The sequence below is a fragment of the Ovis canadensis genome, chromosome 7, assembly GCF_042477335.2.
Source record: "Ovis canadensis isolate MfBH-ARS-UI-01 breed Bighorn chromosome 7, ARS-UI_OviCan_v2, whole genome shotgun sequence".
In the NCBI taxonomy this organism is placed as follows: Eukaryota; Metazoa; Chordata; class Mammalia; order Artiodactyla; family Bovidae; genus Ovis; species Ovis canadensis.
In genome coordinates this window covers 32,404,591-32,421,744 of record NC_091251.1, presented here as the reverse complement: position 1 = coordinate 32,421,744, position 17,154 = coordinate 32,404,591, and the positions used below count along the sequence as shown (strand labels likewise).

At 40.2% G+C, this 17,154-nt stretch overlaps 1 protein-coding gene and 1 pseudogene across 4 annotated transcripts in view; both read right to left on the bottom strand.

The window, feature by feature from the left end:
* The window catches only part of NEO1 (neogenin 1), a 237,560-nt gene that overhangs the window by 34,548 nt on the left and 185,858 nt on the right, over positions 1–17,154 (bottom strand). For all 4 annotated transcript variants that reach the window (XM_069595573.1, XM_069595574.1, XM_069595575.1 and 1 more), the window contains 3 exons: positions 11,005–11,115; positions 9,742–9,936; positions 2,560–2,655 (listed from right to left, as the gene is read on the bottom strand). In XM_069595573.1, the coding sequence (XP_069451674.1) occupies positions 2,560–2,655; positions 9,742–9,936; positions 11,005–11,115 (402 nt within the window). The remainder of the gene's footprint in view (positions 1–2,559; positions 2,656–9,741; positions 9,937–11,004; positions 11,116–17,154) is intronic.
* On the bottom strand, positions 7,843–7,992 carry LOC138444499 (U4 spliceosomal RNA; annotated as a pseudogene).

The following is a 17,154-nucleotide window of genomic DNA, read 5'->3' as shown; positions in this document are numbered from 1 at the left end:
CTTCAGTCGTGTCTGACTCTTGTGACCCCATAGACGGCAGCCCACCAGGCTCCCCCATCCCTGGGATTCTTCAGGCAAGAACACTGGAGTGGGTTGCCATTTCCTTCTCCAATGCATGAAAGTGAAAAGTGAAAGTGAAGTCGCTCAGCTGTGTCCGACTCTTAGCGACCCCATCGACTGCAGGCCACCAGGCTCCTTTGTTGGTTATCCAGTGTTCCCCAGTGGCTCAGATGGTAAAGAGTCCGCCTGCAATGTGGGAGACCTGGGTTCGACCCCTGGGTTGGGAGGATCCCCTGGAGGAGGGCATGACAACCCACTCCAGTATACTTGCCTGGAGAATTCCCATTGACAAAGGAGCCTGGCGGGCTACAGTTCACAGGGTCGCAAAGAGTTGGACACAACCGAGTGATTAAGCACAGCACACATCATTCAAACCTGACTTTTCTTTGTCTTAAGATGAAAACTGCTTTTAAAATCAAGGGTATTTTTCCTAAATAAGTAACACAAAGCTCATGATCTATTTTGGTATTTCAGTGAATGTGGTTGAATTTTGGGGATGTTGCTTATCACACTGGACATGTAAGGGCCTCTCCTCTAAAATCTGAATCAGAATATCAGCCAGTGGCAACTTAGCCTGGTCTTGGAACTGGGTGTATCTGAAACCCACACAGGGTCCAATTCAGATCTGCTGATGTCCAGGGTCTAAAAGCAGTACCACAACATGGCTTACATTCAAGTAAAGCAAAGGGAACTCAAGGGCATTACTCTTCAGGAAAGGTAAGCTGACAACACATGGGAGTATTTTATACTTTTTCCAGTAGACTGAGAGAACCCACTGATTAATCCCAATCAGTTATGGGAAATGCCCCAGCTATCAAGGATTTAAGTGACAGCCTTTTTGAACTTAAGAAATCAGAGCACTTTTTGATAGAAGGCACTCAAGTGCTGTCCTAAACCATATGCAACAGACATATTCTCTAAGTAGCACCATCAAAACAAAGGCCAGAATGAGCCCAAAGGCACCATGACACAGGGCAATACGGAAGCATCCATTTGGGCTTTCCCAGCTCTAGGTCAGTTACTTAAGCACATACACACTGGTTTATTTTATGTGAAGGTTTTAAAATGGGTATCCCATTTAGCTATGGTGACTAGTCCTTCCTATAACCTAAAATCTGAGACGGCAGGGGCCTTATTTATGAATAACTGCCAAGCTAAAGCAATAATCTCCATTTGTGTATTTCCTACACAATGAAGACTAAAAATAACAGAAGAACAGCACACATTATAATCAAGGGCTTTGTTCAAAGATCAGGACACATACCAATTAGCTAAAGAAAATGCACCTTCAGGTGCAAAAATCACTAAGACTGCGAGATTTTCTTCTTATTGTAACAACTCTTAGAAAAGACAGCTAGGTAACATGACTTATGAACATTTCCTCTTGTATATTTCTAGCTACGCTATATTTTTAAGTCACATAAGAGAAAATAATTCCAAATTTGTTTTTTCCCTATTACAGACTGATTTAAGAAAGTAGCAAACCCTTCGTTTAAATATTCTCTTTCATCTTGTTTTTTCTTTTCTGACATACCAAAGCTATTTTTAAAAGAACTTATAAATTGTAAGCACACAGGAGCAGAAGACAGGACAGAACTATTAAATATGCAGTAATGGTATTGATCTTGTTAAGTAAAAGCATAAAAATGGGGGACAGAGATTATCTTTTTAAAACAAATAATGCCAAATCCATACTGTAAGCAAAGTATCCAGATTACATAGCAGGCAATACAGAGTTACAATTTTGTTTTGAGAAACAAAAGAGTATTACTGAAAGTGATAAATTCTTTGATTTCCAGTACCATTTAGAAAAATTTACAATTCTAATATATTCACTTCAGTAAATTTTCTCATTCAGATCTAGATCTAAATCATGTTTTATATATCTAGAGAAATTTTATTCTTTTAAAGATATTTTAATAGGTAAATTACAAAGAAAAGTAATAAATATTTGGTCTCTTTTGTAATAAACTTACAGTTTATCAAATGGATGGTACATATAGCTTTATACTCTATATAAATAAAACTTATAAAAAGCACATAGAAAAATACTTTCCCAACTAATTCAAGTACTAATAAAGAAAATGTTGGATTTATCAATCTAACACATTTATTCCATCAATAATCTATATATTTTCTCAGAGATATGGAGATCCTTTAACTTTTTTCTCCTTTTAGTTATAACTCACATGACCAAAAGATGAAAAGTCACTTTTAATTCTCTCATGACTATGCTTTCTAGATCCCAACATATTAAAAACATGTGCTATACATTTACATAGATGTGTTTACATGACAGGATTAATATTTTCTAAAAAGCAAAGCAGGATTTAACAGAACTTTCCATGTTGAAAGCCCATTTACCCTCCTATGAGGCCTGACCCTCAACTGCCATATCCTTTTCCTTCCACTGATACCCATGGGGCAGGCCTCATGCTAACATTCTACTTAAGCTGCCGGAAAATATGCGGACAGCCAGAGATGGACAGGATACCTTACCCGTGTGAGGTCTGGTCACAGCACTCTCGTACAAGGGGATACCTTCACCTACGTTGTTAAACGCTTTCAGGGTAATCACATAGTGAGAGCTGGGATCTGAAGGAAAGAAACAAGTGGAAACACGTAAAAAACTCTCACTATAGAATTTTTAAAATTCATAGATGATTGTGTATAATCTTCATTGTAATAAAAGCCAAGTGAGATCAAGTGAAGTTGCTCAGTCGTGTCCGACTCTTTGAGACCCCATGGACTGTATGCAGCCTGCCAGGCTCCTCTGTCCATGGGATTTTCCAGGCAAGAATACTAGAGTGGGTTGCCATTTCCTTCTCCAGGGGATCTTCCCAACCCAGGGATCAAACCCAGGTCTCCTGTATTGTAGGCAGATGCTTCTGTCTGAGCCACCAGGGAAGTCTCCAATAAAAGCCAGGTCATACTTTAACATTTTTTTATGTGGGATTATTCTGAGGGGTGGGGAGGAATGGAGATGGGAGCATACAGAGTATAGAAAAACTGGCTGGGATCGACTTCCTGTAGTCCCAGGAGCAAGGCAGACTGTTTCTGAATCTTCTCTTGGCTTCACCTCATCAGCAGTTTAGTGATATTACTGTATAGTGAAGAGTTGGATTAAAAAGAATAAATAGGACTTCCATGTGTTGGAAGCCCACAGGTCCAGCTTGGACTTAAACAAACCCAGTTCCTTCTCAGGAGGAGGCAGTGATTGGAACAGCCAAGCTAGAGAAGTAGGAGAGAAACTGTTAACCCAGTTAACCGCTGAAGGTCCTTAACTCTCTGGGATGCCAACCTCATCTAGCTTTCATGCAGACTTCTTGGTTGGAGAAGACATGGCCCAGGATTTCAACAGGCTAAGAAGGTGATCATGTAAAATGCTGCTAGTTAGATTTGGTGAAAAAGAGGGGTATTATATGGTTGGAATAGCATTCATTCTCCTATTGTCTACGGCAAATCAGGAAGAGTCCGCTTTATCACATTCCTGACCCAGGGAAGGTTTAGTACAGGTACTTCAAGAGTCTAGTTTCAGAAATGAAGACTGGGGTTCCACTGAAGTATTGTAGGGTGGGAAGCTGACCCACACCACTCACTTCTCGTAAAGCTGGGCATTTTTTCAAGGTGGCCACACCTCAAGCGGCCTTCATTTCTTTAAAAGCTGCTTGGTGGCCCATTTTCCAGATACCACTGAGCAATATATAAAGGCAGCTGGTCTTCCAGTGTGAGAAAGAACTGACAACAAATGGAATATATAAGACTTTGTACTTGACTGTTAGGTAAAGGTGCTGATTTGGGCAACATGTTAGAAGGTGATGCCATTCATTGAGACTGGGGACTGAAGACTCACAATACACATTTTCCAGACTTGTGTATTTCCAGACTGTGGGCCCCCTTCTAGTCCTACTCTTCACTCTCTCCCAATGTGCTTCCATTCATTTCCTTGGTTGGATCAGCATACATGTGTGATCCAATGCAAATTAGTCCCGACTTTTCTTCTGAGCACCAGACCTGTTCAACTGTCTGTTGGGCATCTCCATCTCTTGGATGTCTCAAATCTCTCTTTCTCTCCCCTTCCTCTGCCCCTTCAGATCTGCTCCAGTTTTCCCTCGAGTTCATAAATGGCATGACTATGCACGCTGTTGTTCAAGTCAGAAACCTGGGAGTGGTTAAGACCTCTCTTCCCCCTCCTTCCCTATGTAAGTGACCAAGCCTTGCTGCCGCCCACCACTCTGCCTCTTCCCTGTGCTCCCCGGCCACCTCTCATTTCACCGAGCGGTGTGCGCTCTCCTACTGCAGTGCTGTAACCTGTGCAGCTGCCCCTATGCTGCGGACACACAACACTCTCACTCAGACACTGCCTGCGCATCTGAAAGGGGCCGTCCCAGACCGGACTACCTCTCTAAATACATAGCCTGTAGCACCTCATTTCTCCTCTTCGGCATTCTAAACAATTTAAATTATTTAAAAATTATATTATCTCTAATCACTGGGATCACATCTGCTCGATACTCTATTTCTATTGTGCTCTATTTCTAGCACAGTGTCTGGGATATTTGCTGATTGAGTGAAAGTTTGCAGAAGATATTAACTGTAATTTTGATTAAATTATGATAGACTATAAGATATTCTATCATGATTTATGATATTCCAGTATAGATACCCAGCAAGCAGATGTTTATATAGGTTTGAAGCTCAGGAGAGAGCTCTAGTTTGATTAATAAATGAATTCCTATGTGTATTTCTCCACTCCACTGACTTTCCTTTTGTTCAACGTTTATGTATCTTAAATCTATCTGATAAATACAGCAAGCTTATTTTACTTTATGCCAGTCAATTTTTTGGCTGCTTCTCAATGTGGATTTCTTCACTACTAAACTACGTCTACTGCCTTCAGCACACGAGTGCTCCTCTCAGCTCTTGTTTCCAATCACTATTCTCACTCTTTCAAGGCCAAGCCAAGCTTCTTCCCTGACTGCTCTAGGGTGCCTTACCACCTCTTCCTCCTCTGAACACACTTCACTTCAATGCTTCTCACTGTCTCCTGTTTTATTTTCCTTCTCCCGCTAGACTGAAAGAGGATTTTCATTTCAGTAGATCTGTAAAGGAAACAGTAAGAGTGGGTGACCACAGAAGTATTTTTATCCTATAGTCTGTTCCTTTGCTCTCCTACTACTGCCTTATAAGACTGTTCATGCGGGGAGCACTTTCCAGGTTAGCTGTGCTGTTTCTTCTTGAAAGGAAAAAGAAAAAGGCCGCTCTGTTTTTGACCAAAGCATTAAATTGCTGCTTATCTTCTACCAGAAAAGATGACCCTAAGGAATTTATTGCTTGTTCTTGTGCTTAGTCGCTCAGCTATGTCCAACTCTTTGTGACCCCATGGACTGTAGCCCACCAGACTCCTCTGTTCATGGGGATTCTCCCAGCAGGAACACTGGAGTGGGTAGCCAGTTCCTTCTCCAGGGGATCTTCCCAACCCAGGGATCAATTCAGGTCTCCCACATTGCAAGTGGATTCTTTACTGTCTAAGTCACAAGGGAAACCCTAAGTACTTTATTAGACACTTAAAATTGTCTTTAGGAAAGACATTTACAAATAAATTTGAACAAAAAAGGTTGGTCAGGGAAGATTCTAAATTAAAAGGCAAGCCTTTCAAAGAAAGATCTTAATAACGATATATAATTTGGAAAAATATGCCTATCTAAACCAATTCATTTTCTATTATAAAATATTACTGTTTCTCAAAATGTTGGCTTTGTAACTCACCTTTGAGGTAATAATTTATATATAATACAATATACCCATTTAAGTGTACCTTTTTAGCTTTGACAAATACATACACCTGTGTAAGAGTCTACTACTTAGCACTAAACAAAAACAAATCATGACCACAGCACATATTCCCAATACTCTGAAGAGTTCTCCTACTGCCAGTCAACTGCAGTCAATCCCACCTCCTCGCTTTCTAGCCAACCACTCATCTTGCTGTGTCACTGTAAGGGCCACGCATTCTGCAATTTCATAAAACTGTATTAACACAGTATGTATTCTCTTGTGTTTTGCTTCTTTTGCTCTGCATAATGTTTGTGAGATTTGTTATGTCACTGAGTGTACCTGTAACCTATTTCTTTTAATTGTTGACTAGTATTCTGTTGTATGGATATAGTACAATTCATCACTTAACTTGTTTACCCCTTTAGATTATTATAAGTCAATTATGAACATCTGTGTAGAAATCTTTGGGAAGATACACATCTTTCTTTCTCTCGGTTAAGTAACTATGAGTGGGAATGTTGGATTGTATAGTCAAACTTTTTCAGAAACCTCCCATCTGTTTTCTAGAGTAGTTGTGCCATCAGATGTGCCCACCAGCAAGTATGAGTTCCAGTTCTGCATCCTTGCTGATATCTGGTCTATTAAATTTTAGCAATTTTAGAGGTTGTGTAGTGATATTTAATTGTGGCTTTATCTGCATTTCTCTGATAATTAATGAAGTTGAGAATTTTTTCATGTGCTTACTTCTACTCATATATCATCTTCTTTGGTATACTGTCCATCCAAATCTTTTTCCTACTTTTTTATTGGACTCTTATCTTCTGAGTTTAAAAAATATTTTTTTAGAACATATTCCAGATTCAAATTCTTTGTCAGATACTTGAATGATGAGTGTTTTCTCCTGGTCTGTGGTTTACCTTTTCATCTCACTGGTATCTTTCCAAGTAGAAGTTTTAAATTTTGATGAAGCCCAATTTATTTCTTTTTCATTTTTTAAATTTGTACTTCTTTGCATCCTGAGATCCCTGTGTACCCCAAAGTCACATAGAATTTTTTGTTATTCTACTAGACAGCATATTAAAAAACAGAAATATAACTTTGCTGACAAAGGTCTGTATAGTCAAAGCTATGGTTTTTCCAGCTGTCATGTGTGGATGTGAGAGTTGGACCATAAAGAAGGCAGAGTGCTGAAGAACTGATGCTTTCGAACTGTGGTGCTGGAGAAGACTCTTGAGAGTGCCTTGGACAGCAAGGAGACCAAATCAGCCAATCCTAAAGGAAATCAACCCTGAATATTCATTGGAAGGACTGATGCTGAAGCTGAAGCTCCAATATGTTGGCCACCTGATGCAAAGAACTGACTCATCTGAAAAGACCCTAACGCTGGGAAAGATTGAGGGCAGGAGGAGAAGGGGACGACAGATGACAAGATGGTTGGACAGCATCCTGACTCAATGCACATGAGTTTGAGTAAGCTCTGGGAGATGGTGAAGGACAGGGAAGCCTGGTGTCATGGGGTTGCAAAGAGTCAGACACAACCAAGCGACTGAATAACAACAACTAGAAGTTTTTTACTTTATGCCAGTCAATTTTTTTGCTGCTTCTCAATGTGAATTTCTTCACTACTAAACTACGTCTACTGCCTTTAGCACACGAATGCTCCTCTCAGCTCTTGTTTCCAATCACTATTGTCACTCTTTCAAGGCCAAGCCAAGCTTCTTCCCTGACTGCTCTAGGGTGCCTTACCACTTCCTCCTCCTCTGAACACACTTCGCTTCAACGTTTATTTATTTAGGTCTGTTTTTGTGTATGGTATAAGGATCAATGAAGGTTCCTTTTCCTTCTCACAGAGTTATCCAATTATTCACTCACCTTTTGTTGAAAAGACTATCTTCTTTTCCACTGAATTATCTCAGTGTTTTTGTCAAAGATCAATTGAGCATATATCTATTTCTGAACTCTATTCTGTTCCATTGATCTCTAGCACCTAACCTTTACACCAACACTACCACAGTGTCTCAGTTACTGCAGCTTTATAATACGTTCTGAAATCACATAGTACGGGTCTTCTAAACTTTATTCTTTTTTTTCAATTAGCAATAATCGCGCCTCGGATAACCCTCATTGGCTACGATACTGCCACTGCGCAAAGCTAACTTTATTCTTTTTTTAAAAAATGTCTGCTCCTTCACTTTTTTCATGAAAACTTTAGAATAAGTTTATGAATGTCCAGGAAAAAAGTCTACTGGCACTTTACTTGAGATTGCATTAGAGAGGACTGTCATAATATACTGTCCTCTAATCCATAGGCATGGTATCTCCATTTAAGTCTTAACTTTTCTCAGCAATCATTTTCCACTCTTCAGTGTACAGATTTTCTATACATACACCCACACACATATAAATAGCTTACTGTTAGTATGTAGAAATACAACTCTTTCTGCATATTGACTTTATACCTTGTGCCCTTTTAAACTCAGCTATAGTTTTAGTAGCATTTTTAATAGATTTCTCAGGATTTCTACCCCAGTAACAATGAGCATGAATAGTGCTCAAATACTGGTTTCCAAATATCATTTTCTATAAAAGAAACAGGAGCAATGGCTGATTCAAGGGCAAAAGCTAGGAAAATACCAGATAAGCCTGAAACATCTTACTGAATCAAAAAGGAAGAAAGTGCTCAAAGAAAGACAGGAGATGTCAAATGGACAGAGAAACTAGTTATAGAGAGATTCTCATTGGCTATTCCTTCAATATGGAAGAGGAGCAAAGCTCTTCTTTTATCAAAGAATGCTAATAAATGCAGAAGAAATAATGGAATTAGAAAATCACCACTTGAGAAACACCATAATAATGATACTGAAGATGATAAAATTACTGAGTAAAAGTTTGACAAGAAACCAGATATTTACAAAGACTCAAGGCATTTCCCTACAAGGTACTTTTTAGCTATGAAGGAAAAAAATAATAACGTTATAGAGGAGAAATGTTGAAGATATCATTTTAACCAAGTGGTTAAAGTTAATGTCACTAGCATTAGGCTCTCATCTGCCTCCTGATATGGTGTGCTGTCAAGAATACACACATCTGTGCTATTCCTTCCAAAAATGTGTAAGCTGAATATAATGATAAAATAGTACATAGGCCTAAATTAAGGGTCATTCTATAAAGCATAAATGTACTTTTCAAAAATGTCATAGTCATAAAAGAGAAAATCAAGGAACTGTTCTATATGAAAGAAAACTAATGTAACACACTAACTAAATACATGTGATCATGCACCAGAAAACAGTGTTTTTCTTTCATTACAAAGGACATTGATGAGACAACTAGCAAAATATAAATGAAGTCTGTAGATACTGTCTCACAGTTAATTTGCTGATTTTGATAACTGCACTGTGATTATATTAGAAAATGCCCTCATTTTAAGGAAAGGGACATTAAAGCATTAGTGGGTGGAGGGGCATCATTACTCTCAAATGGCTCCCAGAGGAAAAAAAACAAAACCAGGTACATATAGCAGACAAAACGAATGTCCCCAGTGGCTCAGTGGTAAAGAGTATGCCTGCAAGGCAGGAGACATGGGTTCAATTCCAGGGTCAGGAAGATCCTCTGGAGAAGGAAATGGCAACCCACTCCAGTATTCTTTCCTGGAAAACCCCATGGACAGAGGAGCTACAGTGGGCTACAGTCCATGGGGTTGCAAAGATTCAGACACGACTGAGCACACACACTGGGCACACAGCAGATAAAGCATGTATGATAAAATGTTAACCTCTGGGGAACCTGGGTGAAGAATAAAAATTGTACTATTTTTGAAAGCTTTCTATAAAAATAAAATATACAATAAAAAGTTAGAAACAAATCACACATGCAGTTACTTCCTTTACTTAGCATACATACCCAGATTTTCGATGGTGTAATAGCGTTGTTTATAGTCTACTTTTATGGTCTGGGCATGAGGGCTGCCAATGCCATAACCAATGGCATAACCTCTGACCACAATGTTTTGATTCTCTGGAGGCGTCCAGCTTACTACGATGCTAGTGACCAGTGGGCGGACGTGAAGAGAACTAGGCACTTCTGGAACACGAGTTTCTGGGAAGGAGAGAAGAACAAGATGAGATTCAGATCCACCTTCCTTTGTTAATATTTCATTGTCCTTGGGGCAAGGTGTTTAGGCTTCTGCCAAATTACCTGGGGCTAAGTTTTTTTCCATTATGGCCAAGAATTTTCAGAGAATCTGTATGTATAGTGAAGTATGGCTGCAGTTTAACTGCAGCCTAACTCAAACAACCTGAAACACGAGACACTGCAGCTATTATTATAACTTGGAAGGAAAGACAACGAGGTCCAAGAGCCTTCCCAATGGAGAAAAATAAACTGTCTTTCAACTGCTGCCCACTCCTCTCAGTCCCACAGCTGATTACCACACTCTACCAGGTGGAATGAGAAAGGCACAGCACACTAAATAGAAGCCTGCTGTCAACAGATGATCACGTTTCACATGACGGTGATGATATCAGTTATTTACTCCCTAAACTAATGTGGTAAGTCAGAAAATATGAAACTTAGAACCACAAATTGATTTAAATGGTGGGAGACTAAGAGGCTTTAAAAGGTAGCAATTTGCAGTATCGTTCACACATATTATCTCAAGGCATAAATTCCTACCTCTATTTAAAAATCAGTAAACAAAGAATTACATTAAATACCCAGGTCTTTTGCCTTTTAAGTGCAGCACTTGTCTCTGATAAAAGCAACATACACATACTCATATGGAGTCACTGAATAAACTGGTGAGAAAAAGGGCGAGGTTTCTAGGACTAAGGGAAAAGGGAAACTGTAACTAAAACAAAGGCCAGTCTATAGGGTGCAGCCTTAAATTTCAGATCATCCACCTACTTATTGGCCTTGGTAAAACAGCCAGACTTAAAGTACCTGCACATTTCCACTTGTTCTGTTTCTACTTACAGGGAGAGTTCCCAAAAGGCCACTATAAACATTTCAGGAGACTTGCTGTATTATAGGAATGACAGCAGTAAAATCCACTAAAATTTACAGATTTTAGCCACATACACCCCAAAATCTATGCCTTTATAGTTTGACTCATTCGACTTCAGTTAGTACCCAGATTGTTCCAATCCTGCTGATTGTTGCTCTTACCATCTAAGTCACTTTCAAAAGTTTCAGCTGACAGCCAGTCAGTAGCTGGGCCTGTACCATTGACTGTTAGAGCAGCCACTCGGAAATTATATTCAGTTCCCCGATCAAGACCTGTGATGCAAACAATTTTTAAAAAGGGGATGAAACAAGAGCTTTGGAAAAACAACAGATTAAAATCTCCCATTAAAGCAAGTATCTCACTCACCATCTTAGTACAAAGCTACCCTGGTGGCTCAGTTGGTGAAGAACCTGCCTGCTATGCAGGAGACCCAAGGTCAATCCCTGGGTCAGGAAGACCCCCTGGAGAAGGGAACGGCTACCCACTCCAGTATTCTTTCCTGGAAAAGGAAGCGGCTACCCACTCCAGTATTCTTTCCTGGAAAATCCCAGGGACAGTCCATGGAGTCACAAGAGTCAGACATGACTTAGTGACTAAACTACCACCACCACCACCACCACCACCACTTCCTGATAACATTTCAGTTAAAGTTAATTCAGAACAAGCAATACATAAATACAGCACAGAGGAGCTCCTATCTCTAGATAGGAAGCCCAACAAGCCAAGAGCAAAACAAAATAAATAAAGCTCCCAGGAGACTTTAGATCTTTTAAAAGAGCTTGAAGGCACCTTAGAAATGAGGGCTTTCCAGGCGGTGCTAGTGGTCAACAACCTGCCAGCCAATGAGAGCTCCATCCCAGGTTGGGAAGATCCCCTGGAGGAGAACATGGCAAAATGGGCTTCTTGGTGGATCAGACAGTAAAGAATCTGCCTGCAATCCAGGAGATCTGGGTTTAATCCCTGGGTCGGGAAGATCCCCTTCTTGCCTGGAGAATTCCATGGACAGAGGAGCTTGGCAGGCTACAGTCCATGGGGTCACAAAGAGTCTCACACGACTGAGCGACTAACACTTTCACTTTTTCACTTTATTTTGTTACTAAGGAGGCTAAGACCAAAAACAGCCCAAAGGAATGAAAGAGTTACAACAAAGGAACAAAGTCAGCTGGTCTCAGAAGACACCAAAGACCAGAAAATAATGCAGAGGTGTAACTCCTACCATGTTACCTCTGTTCTCTGGGTCACCCCATAACCATAAAAGAAACATTTTAAGCATCAAATATGGCCTAGAAATATATTTCTCAACAACCTACTTGCTCATAAGTATATACAATAAGTAAAAGAGGAATAAAGCCTTTTTACTATGCAAGCTTTCATATTTACTGTTACCTAATGAGGTACATGATATAAGAATGCATCAAAGGTAACAAAGACCTACATGTGAAAGTCTACAAAGTGGGGTAACAATTTTTTTCTTTTTGTGTTAAAATACATATAACATAAAATTTATCATCTAAGACATTTTTGAGTGTACAGTTCACACTGATACATTTTTCAGAGCACTTTGATACCAGATATTGTGAAAGGTATTATAAAGGTTATGAAAAATTATCCTACACCTCACATTATTCAAACAACAGGATCATTGGCCAGAAACTAGTACAAAAATTCCTACGAGAGAGCTCCTGCGAGAGAGGTTGGCCAGGATGCAGGACGAGCCCTGGCTCAGCTAATTCGGTCACATGGTGTGAGAGGAGAGGTGGGCCTGTTCTCTGTATGCCCATCCTGACTGGTGTTGGTCCACAAGCAAGCAAGCAGGAAGACAGGAAGAGAAACAGAATAGCTGGGCCCTAGTCAGTTTACCCCTCTCTCCTCCCTGCACACACCGAACAGAAAGTGCCAGAGTGGGCCACACAGGCATTGGTAACTATTAACAGACAACAGACAACAGTCTGGACTACTAGCAAACAAGGCTCAGTTGAGGCTCTAGAAGAATTCAACCCATCAGGTTATCATTCCCTCTCTGGGGAATTGGAATGTAAGAGTGAGGGCAAGTGGGAGAGAGGGCACATGAGTCGGTGAAGTGAGAGTAAGTGCAGAGGGTGAACTCCTCTCCCTCAAGATGACCTACAAAGCTCGCAGGCTAAAACCAAGGCACTTGATTCATATCATAAAGGTATGGCAGAATGTGTTAAGTGCTCTAAGTAGTACAAAAAGAAGAAGAAACAACAATTACTGGCTAAACCTTAAAAATCCTGTAATTTGTTGTTCAATACAAGATCTTGGGAACCCATACTATTCCCCTTATCAGCTTCAAGTTAATGCTCAAGAGAATATGAAGAATCAAAGTTACTCCATTTTGTAAGGTTCCGGGAAAAGAGCCTTTGGAAATCCCCTGACCTCACCCCACCACCTGCGAACCAATCAGAACCCTTGGCCAGCCAGGGAAATTCGGGTCAAGCCCGGGAAAGGAAAACCAATCAGAACTCAACACCTAACCCTTCACCAGAAGGTGACCAATCAGACCCGGAGACTCCCGTTTTTTGAATTTTTTGTGCGATAATACCCTATATAAGCAATGTAACCCAGAGCTCAGGGCTCCTCCCTATAGCTGCTGCGTCGGTATCGGTGGGAGCCCCAGCTCGAGCTTGGTAATAAAAAACTCTCTTGCTTTTGCATCGGATATCGGCTCCCTGGTGGTCATTGGGAGATTTCGTGACTTGGGCATAACATTTGGGGGCTCGTCCGGGATCTCCCACCGGCTCCACGGGAAGACCCATCCGGAGAGTCATCTGCAGCCGGTAAGCTTTTTTCTGTCTTTCTTTTCACTCATGGTAGGGCCTGGTATCTGAGACCAGTATATGACTCAGGCGGACGCACCGGAGAGTCACCACTGGGGGTCGTTGGCAGACGTCCCCGACCCCGGCGTGAGGGGACGGAGTGCCCCTGTTCTCTGTAGACGATAGCAGGTCGCTCCCGCTGAACGGCCGGAGGCCATCGTCGTTCGGTTTTACCTCTGGATTCCCGGAGGTGTATTTCTCCTGTCTCTGTTTGTGTGGCTATTCGTATTGTCTGTGTTAATTTACCAACATCTGACTGATCCAGGGACGATGGGGCAACACCATTCTAGCCTCACACCTCTATCCTTGGTTACTGATAATTTTAAGGAGGTCAAGATGTGCGCTCATGACCTCAGTGTAGAAATTAAAAGGAATAAATTAATCACTTTTTGCAGCACAGAATGGCCGACCTTCCATGTAGGCTGGCCCTCAAAAGGCACCTCTGACTTGGGAACTTTACACCGGGTTCTGACCACGGGTCGGACACCCTGACCAAGTTCCCTTTGTCAGCACATGTGTCTCCTCGGACAATTCATTTCCGAGTGTTAGACAAGAGCCCAGTTTCGGGCCCTGGAAGGGGTCCCTCTTCCTGCAACAAATGGTGACTCTGGCGGGGACTCTTCTTCGCTGAGACTGACATCCTGACCACTCGGGGTACTCAGGGGCCAGCTCGCCTGCCAATGGACCAGACCCAGCGGTCGCAACTGGGACCCTTTTGTCCCTGGTCTCCTCCTGACGCGGACAACTGGCCAGAGTGCCCTGACCGGTAAGGAACAAGAGACTGTATTGATCTCTCTCCCCTTCTCTCTCTGTCTCCTCTCCTTAACCCTTCCTATCCTTCCCTGTTTTTCTAGTCCCCCAGTCCTGGACACAGGAATCTGGTCAAAGGGCCCTCAGCCTGAGCTGAGGATTGGAGACTGATCACCTCCTCTTGGCAGAGAACTCGAATTCTGGCTCTGATTTCTGGTAGGGCCAAGTTCCAGTCCTCCCTTCTCTGGAGGCCCAGGGAAAAGTCCCGTAACACCTGGGTATCTGTAGGTGGCAGGAGACGTCTGTAAGGCCACCCCTTTTGCCCCCCTCTCCTGCCTCCTCTCCCTTCTTTTTCAACCTGGCTTCCTTTCCTTCCTTGAAATCTTTGATGTTAGTACTTGGATCTGAAGTTCTGTGTCTCTATAAGAGGTTTTCTGAGAGACTGTATTTTTGTATTTAATGGCTTCTCTGGTGGAGATGAGGTTAAAGCGTCTGCCTGCAATATGGGAGACCTGAGTTCGATCCCTGGGTCGAGAAGATCCCCTGGAAAAGGAAATTTTACTTTGTCTGGCAACCATGTGGTTTAGACCTGCCGCCATTTTATTAAAACTTGATTTTCTTTCCCTGTGCCTTGAGACCAGGGCTCTCAGGAACACTTATCTAGACCATCTCTAACTCCTGACACTGAAAAAAAAAAAAAAAGACTTAAAGCTAGATCTTACACTGTGTCTGTCTAAATATGTCTTGGTAATATTTTTGTATATGATCTCTATTTATTTGGCTTAAAAAAAGGTAAGCGCTTACAAATCAAGTAATTCTAAATTAAACAATAAATTCCAGGTTTATGTGAACTGGGAAATATTCAGTGTTAAATACCTGATATTAATGTTTGTTTGTTGACCTATTTAATATAAACATGTCTTAGAGTACTTAACGTTAAGTAAAATATTTTCATTGTACCTAGGTTTAATATGAGTTAAACATTATATCTGTTACAAGTTTGTCAACAAGAAAATTACCTCAAGTAAGAAAAACTTCTAAAAAATGTAAATGAGATATGAGCATTTAGATAAACTCTATTAAGAATAATTACGCTTTAGGAATGTCTGTCTGAAATAGTCTGTCCAAATTGGGGTAACTTGAATTGGGTTGTGCTAAACTAAGTGATGGAAGTTCACTGACTAGCTAGCTCATTTCCAAATAGAGTAAAATTTTGAAACGTTTATTACTAAACATTAGTTTCCTCTTACAAAGAAGCTAAAAAATTTGGGACTGTTAATGACTAAAAATAAGCTGGTGCAAAAACTTAAATTTGGCTTTTCTCTCTGTTAAAAGGACACACTTTCTTCAGATGTTGAACTGCATTTGACAATAGATTTAAGTTCATTTGCTTTTTAAATGGTCTGTTCTGTATTTGCTTCTGAAATCCTATATTGTTACTTTGGCTGAGTGAACAGCTATTGTTTCACAGTGGCCTATAGTCCCATCTGACTGAGTGCTCAAAACCTTTCTGATATTTGTTGACAAAACTTCCTAAATCATTCTATGAAGCACTTTTGGCTTCTAGCTAACTTTGGGGTGTTTCAGAGGGCCCCTGAAGCATCCCAAAGAGATATTAAACCGTATTTATTTGGTTGGTTAAATTACATTAAAAAAAGATTATCAAATGAGTAATAAATCTGCTCATATTATAATGTAGGGTAAAGTTACTAATACAGATATCCTAAAAATTATATGAAGTTTTTAACATTCTGATATGTCCTGGTATTTTAATAAAAAACCTGATGACTTCACAAAAGTTAGCAAAAGGACTAAATGAACCAGTGAATATGCTTATAACTTTATGGTTTCTATCTGAAAAAATTATGGGGTTGAATCTTGTGTTTTCAGGGAGTAGCGGAAATCTTCCTCTCAAACTAATTATGACAATACTTTGGTAAAATTAAACGTTATAAACAAAACAGTTATATTTTCTATCTGACTCCTCCAAAAATTAGAAGTTCTTAGGTTTCCAGTAAGTTTATCAAATGAGTTAGGAAGGTTTTCTAATGGATACAAAAATCTCAAGAAATTTTTGAGACCTTAAAAGGGAAAAATTCACCTAGATTTGTTATGCAAAATCTGTGATAAGCCTTTGGTGTGAGTTTCCCAGCCCTGTTTTATTTTAAAAGTTCAATCTGAGACTCTATAAATGTTTCAGCAAAATAAAAAGCCTATAATCAATTATGGTTATAGAAATCATCAGACCAAAATTAGTGAGAACAGACCTATTTTGCAAACAAACTAGCCTTAATTTGGTTATATTTAATCAAAATAAGGGTAACTTTAAGGAAAAAAAGATATTTCAAAATGTTAAATACCAGTTTGTTAATGGAGGTCTGCATCTAGTAAGACTCATCTCTTAGATAGTTCTTTACTGTTATGTAATGTTGATGTAAAATTTAATTGAATTCTTGAAGAACACCCTAAGTTTGTTTCTGAAGCTTATCTCAGTAATCTATCTTTGGATGAAGATCAGATGCCTCATGACCTGCAACCAGGACTGGAAAAAGACATAATTTAAGGGACTGTCGTCTCCAACATGGATGGAAGGACTTTTTTTTATCAGGAGAAACCACACTACACCAGGATGAGAAGACGACGACATCAGAGGTAGACAGCTTCCCCAAGATGCTGGACCTGATTCGTATGATCATTTATGTTTTCTTGACTTCTTAGACCTTT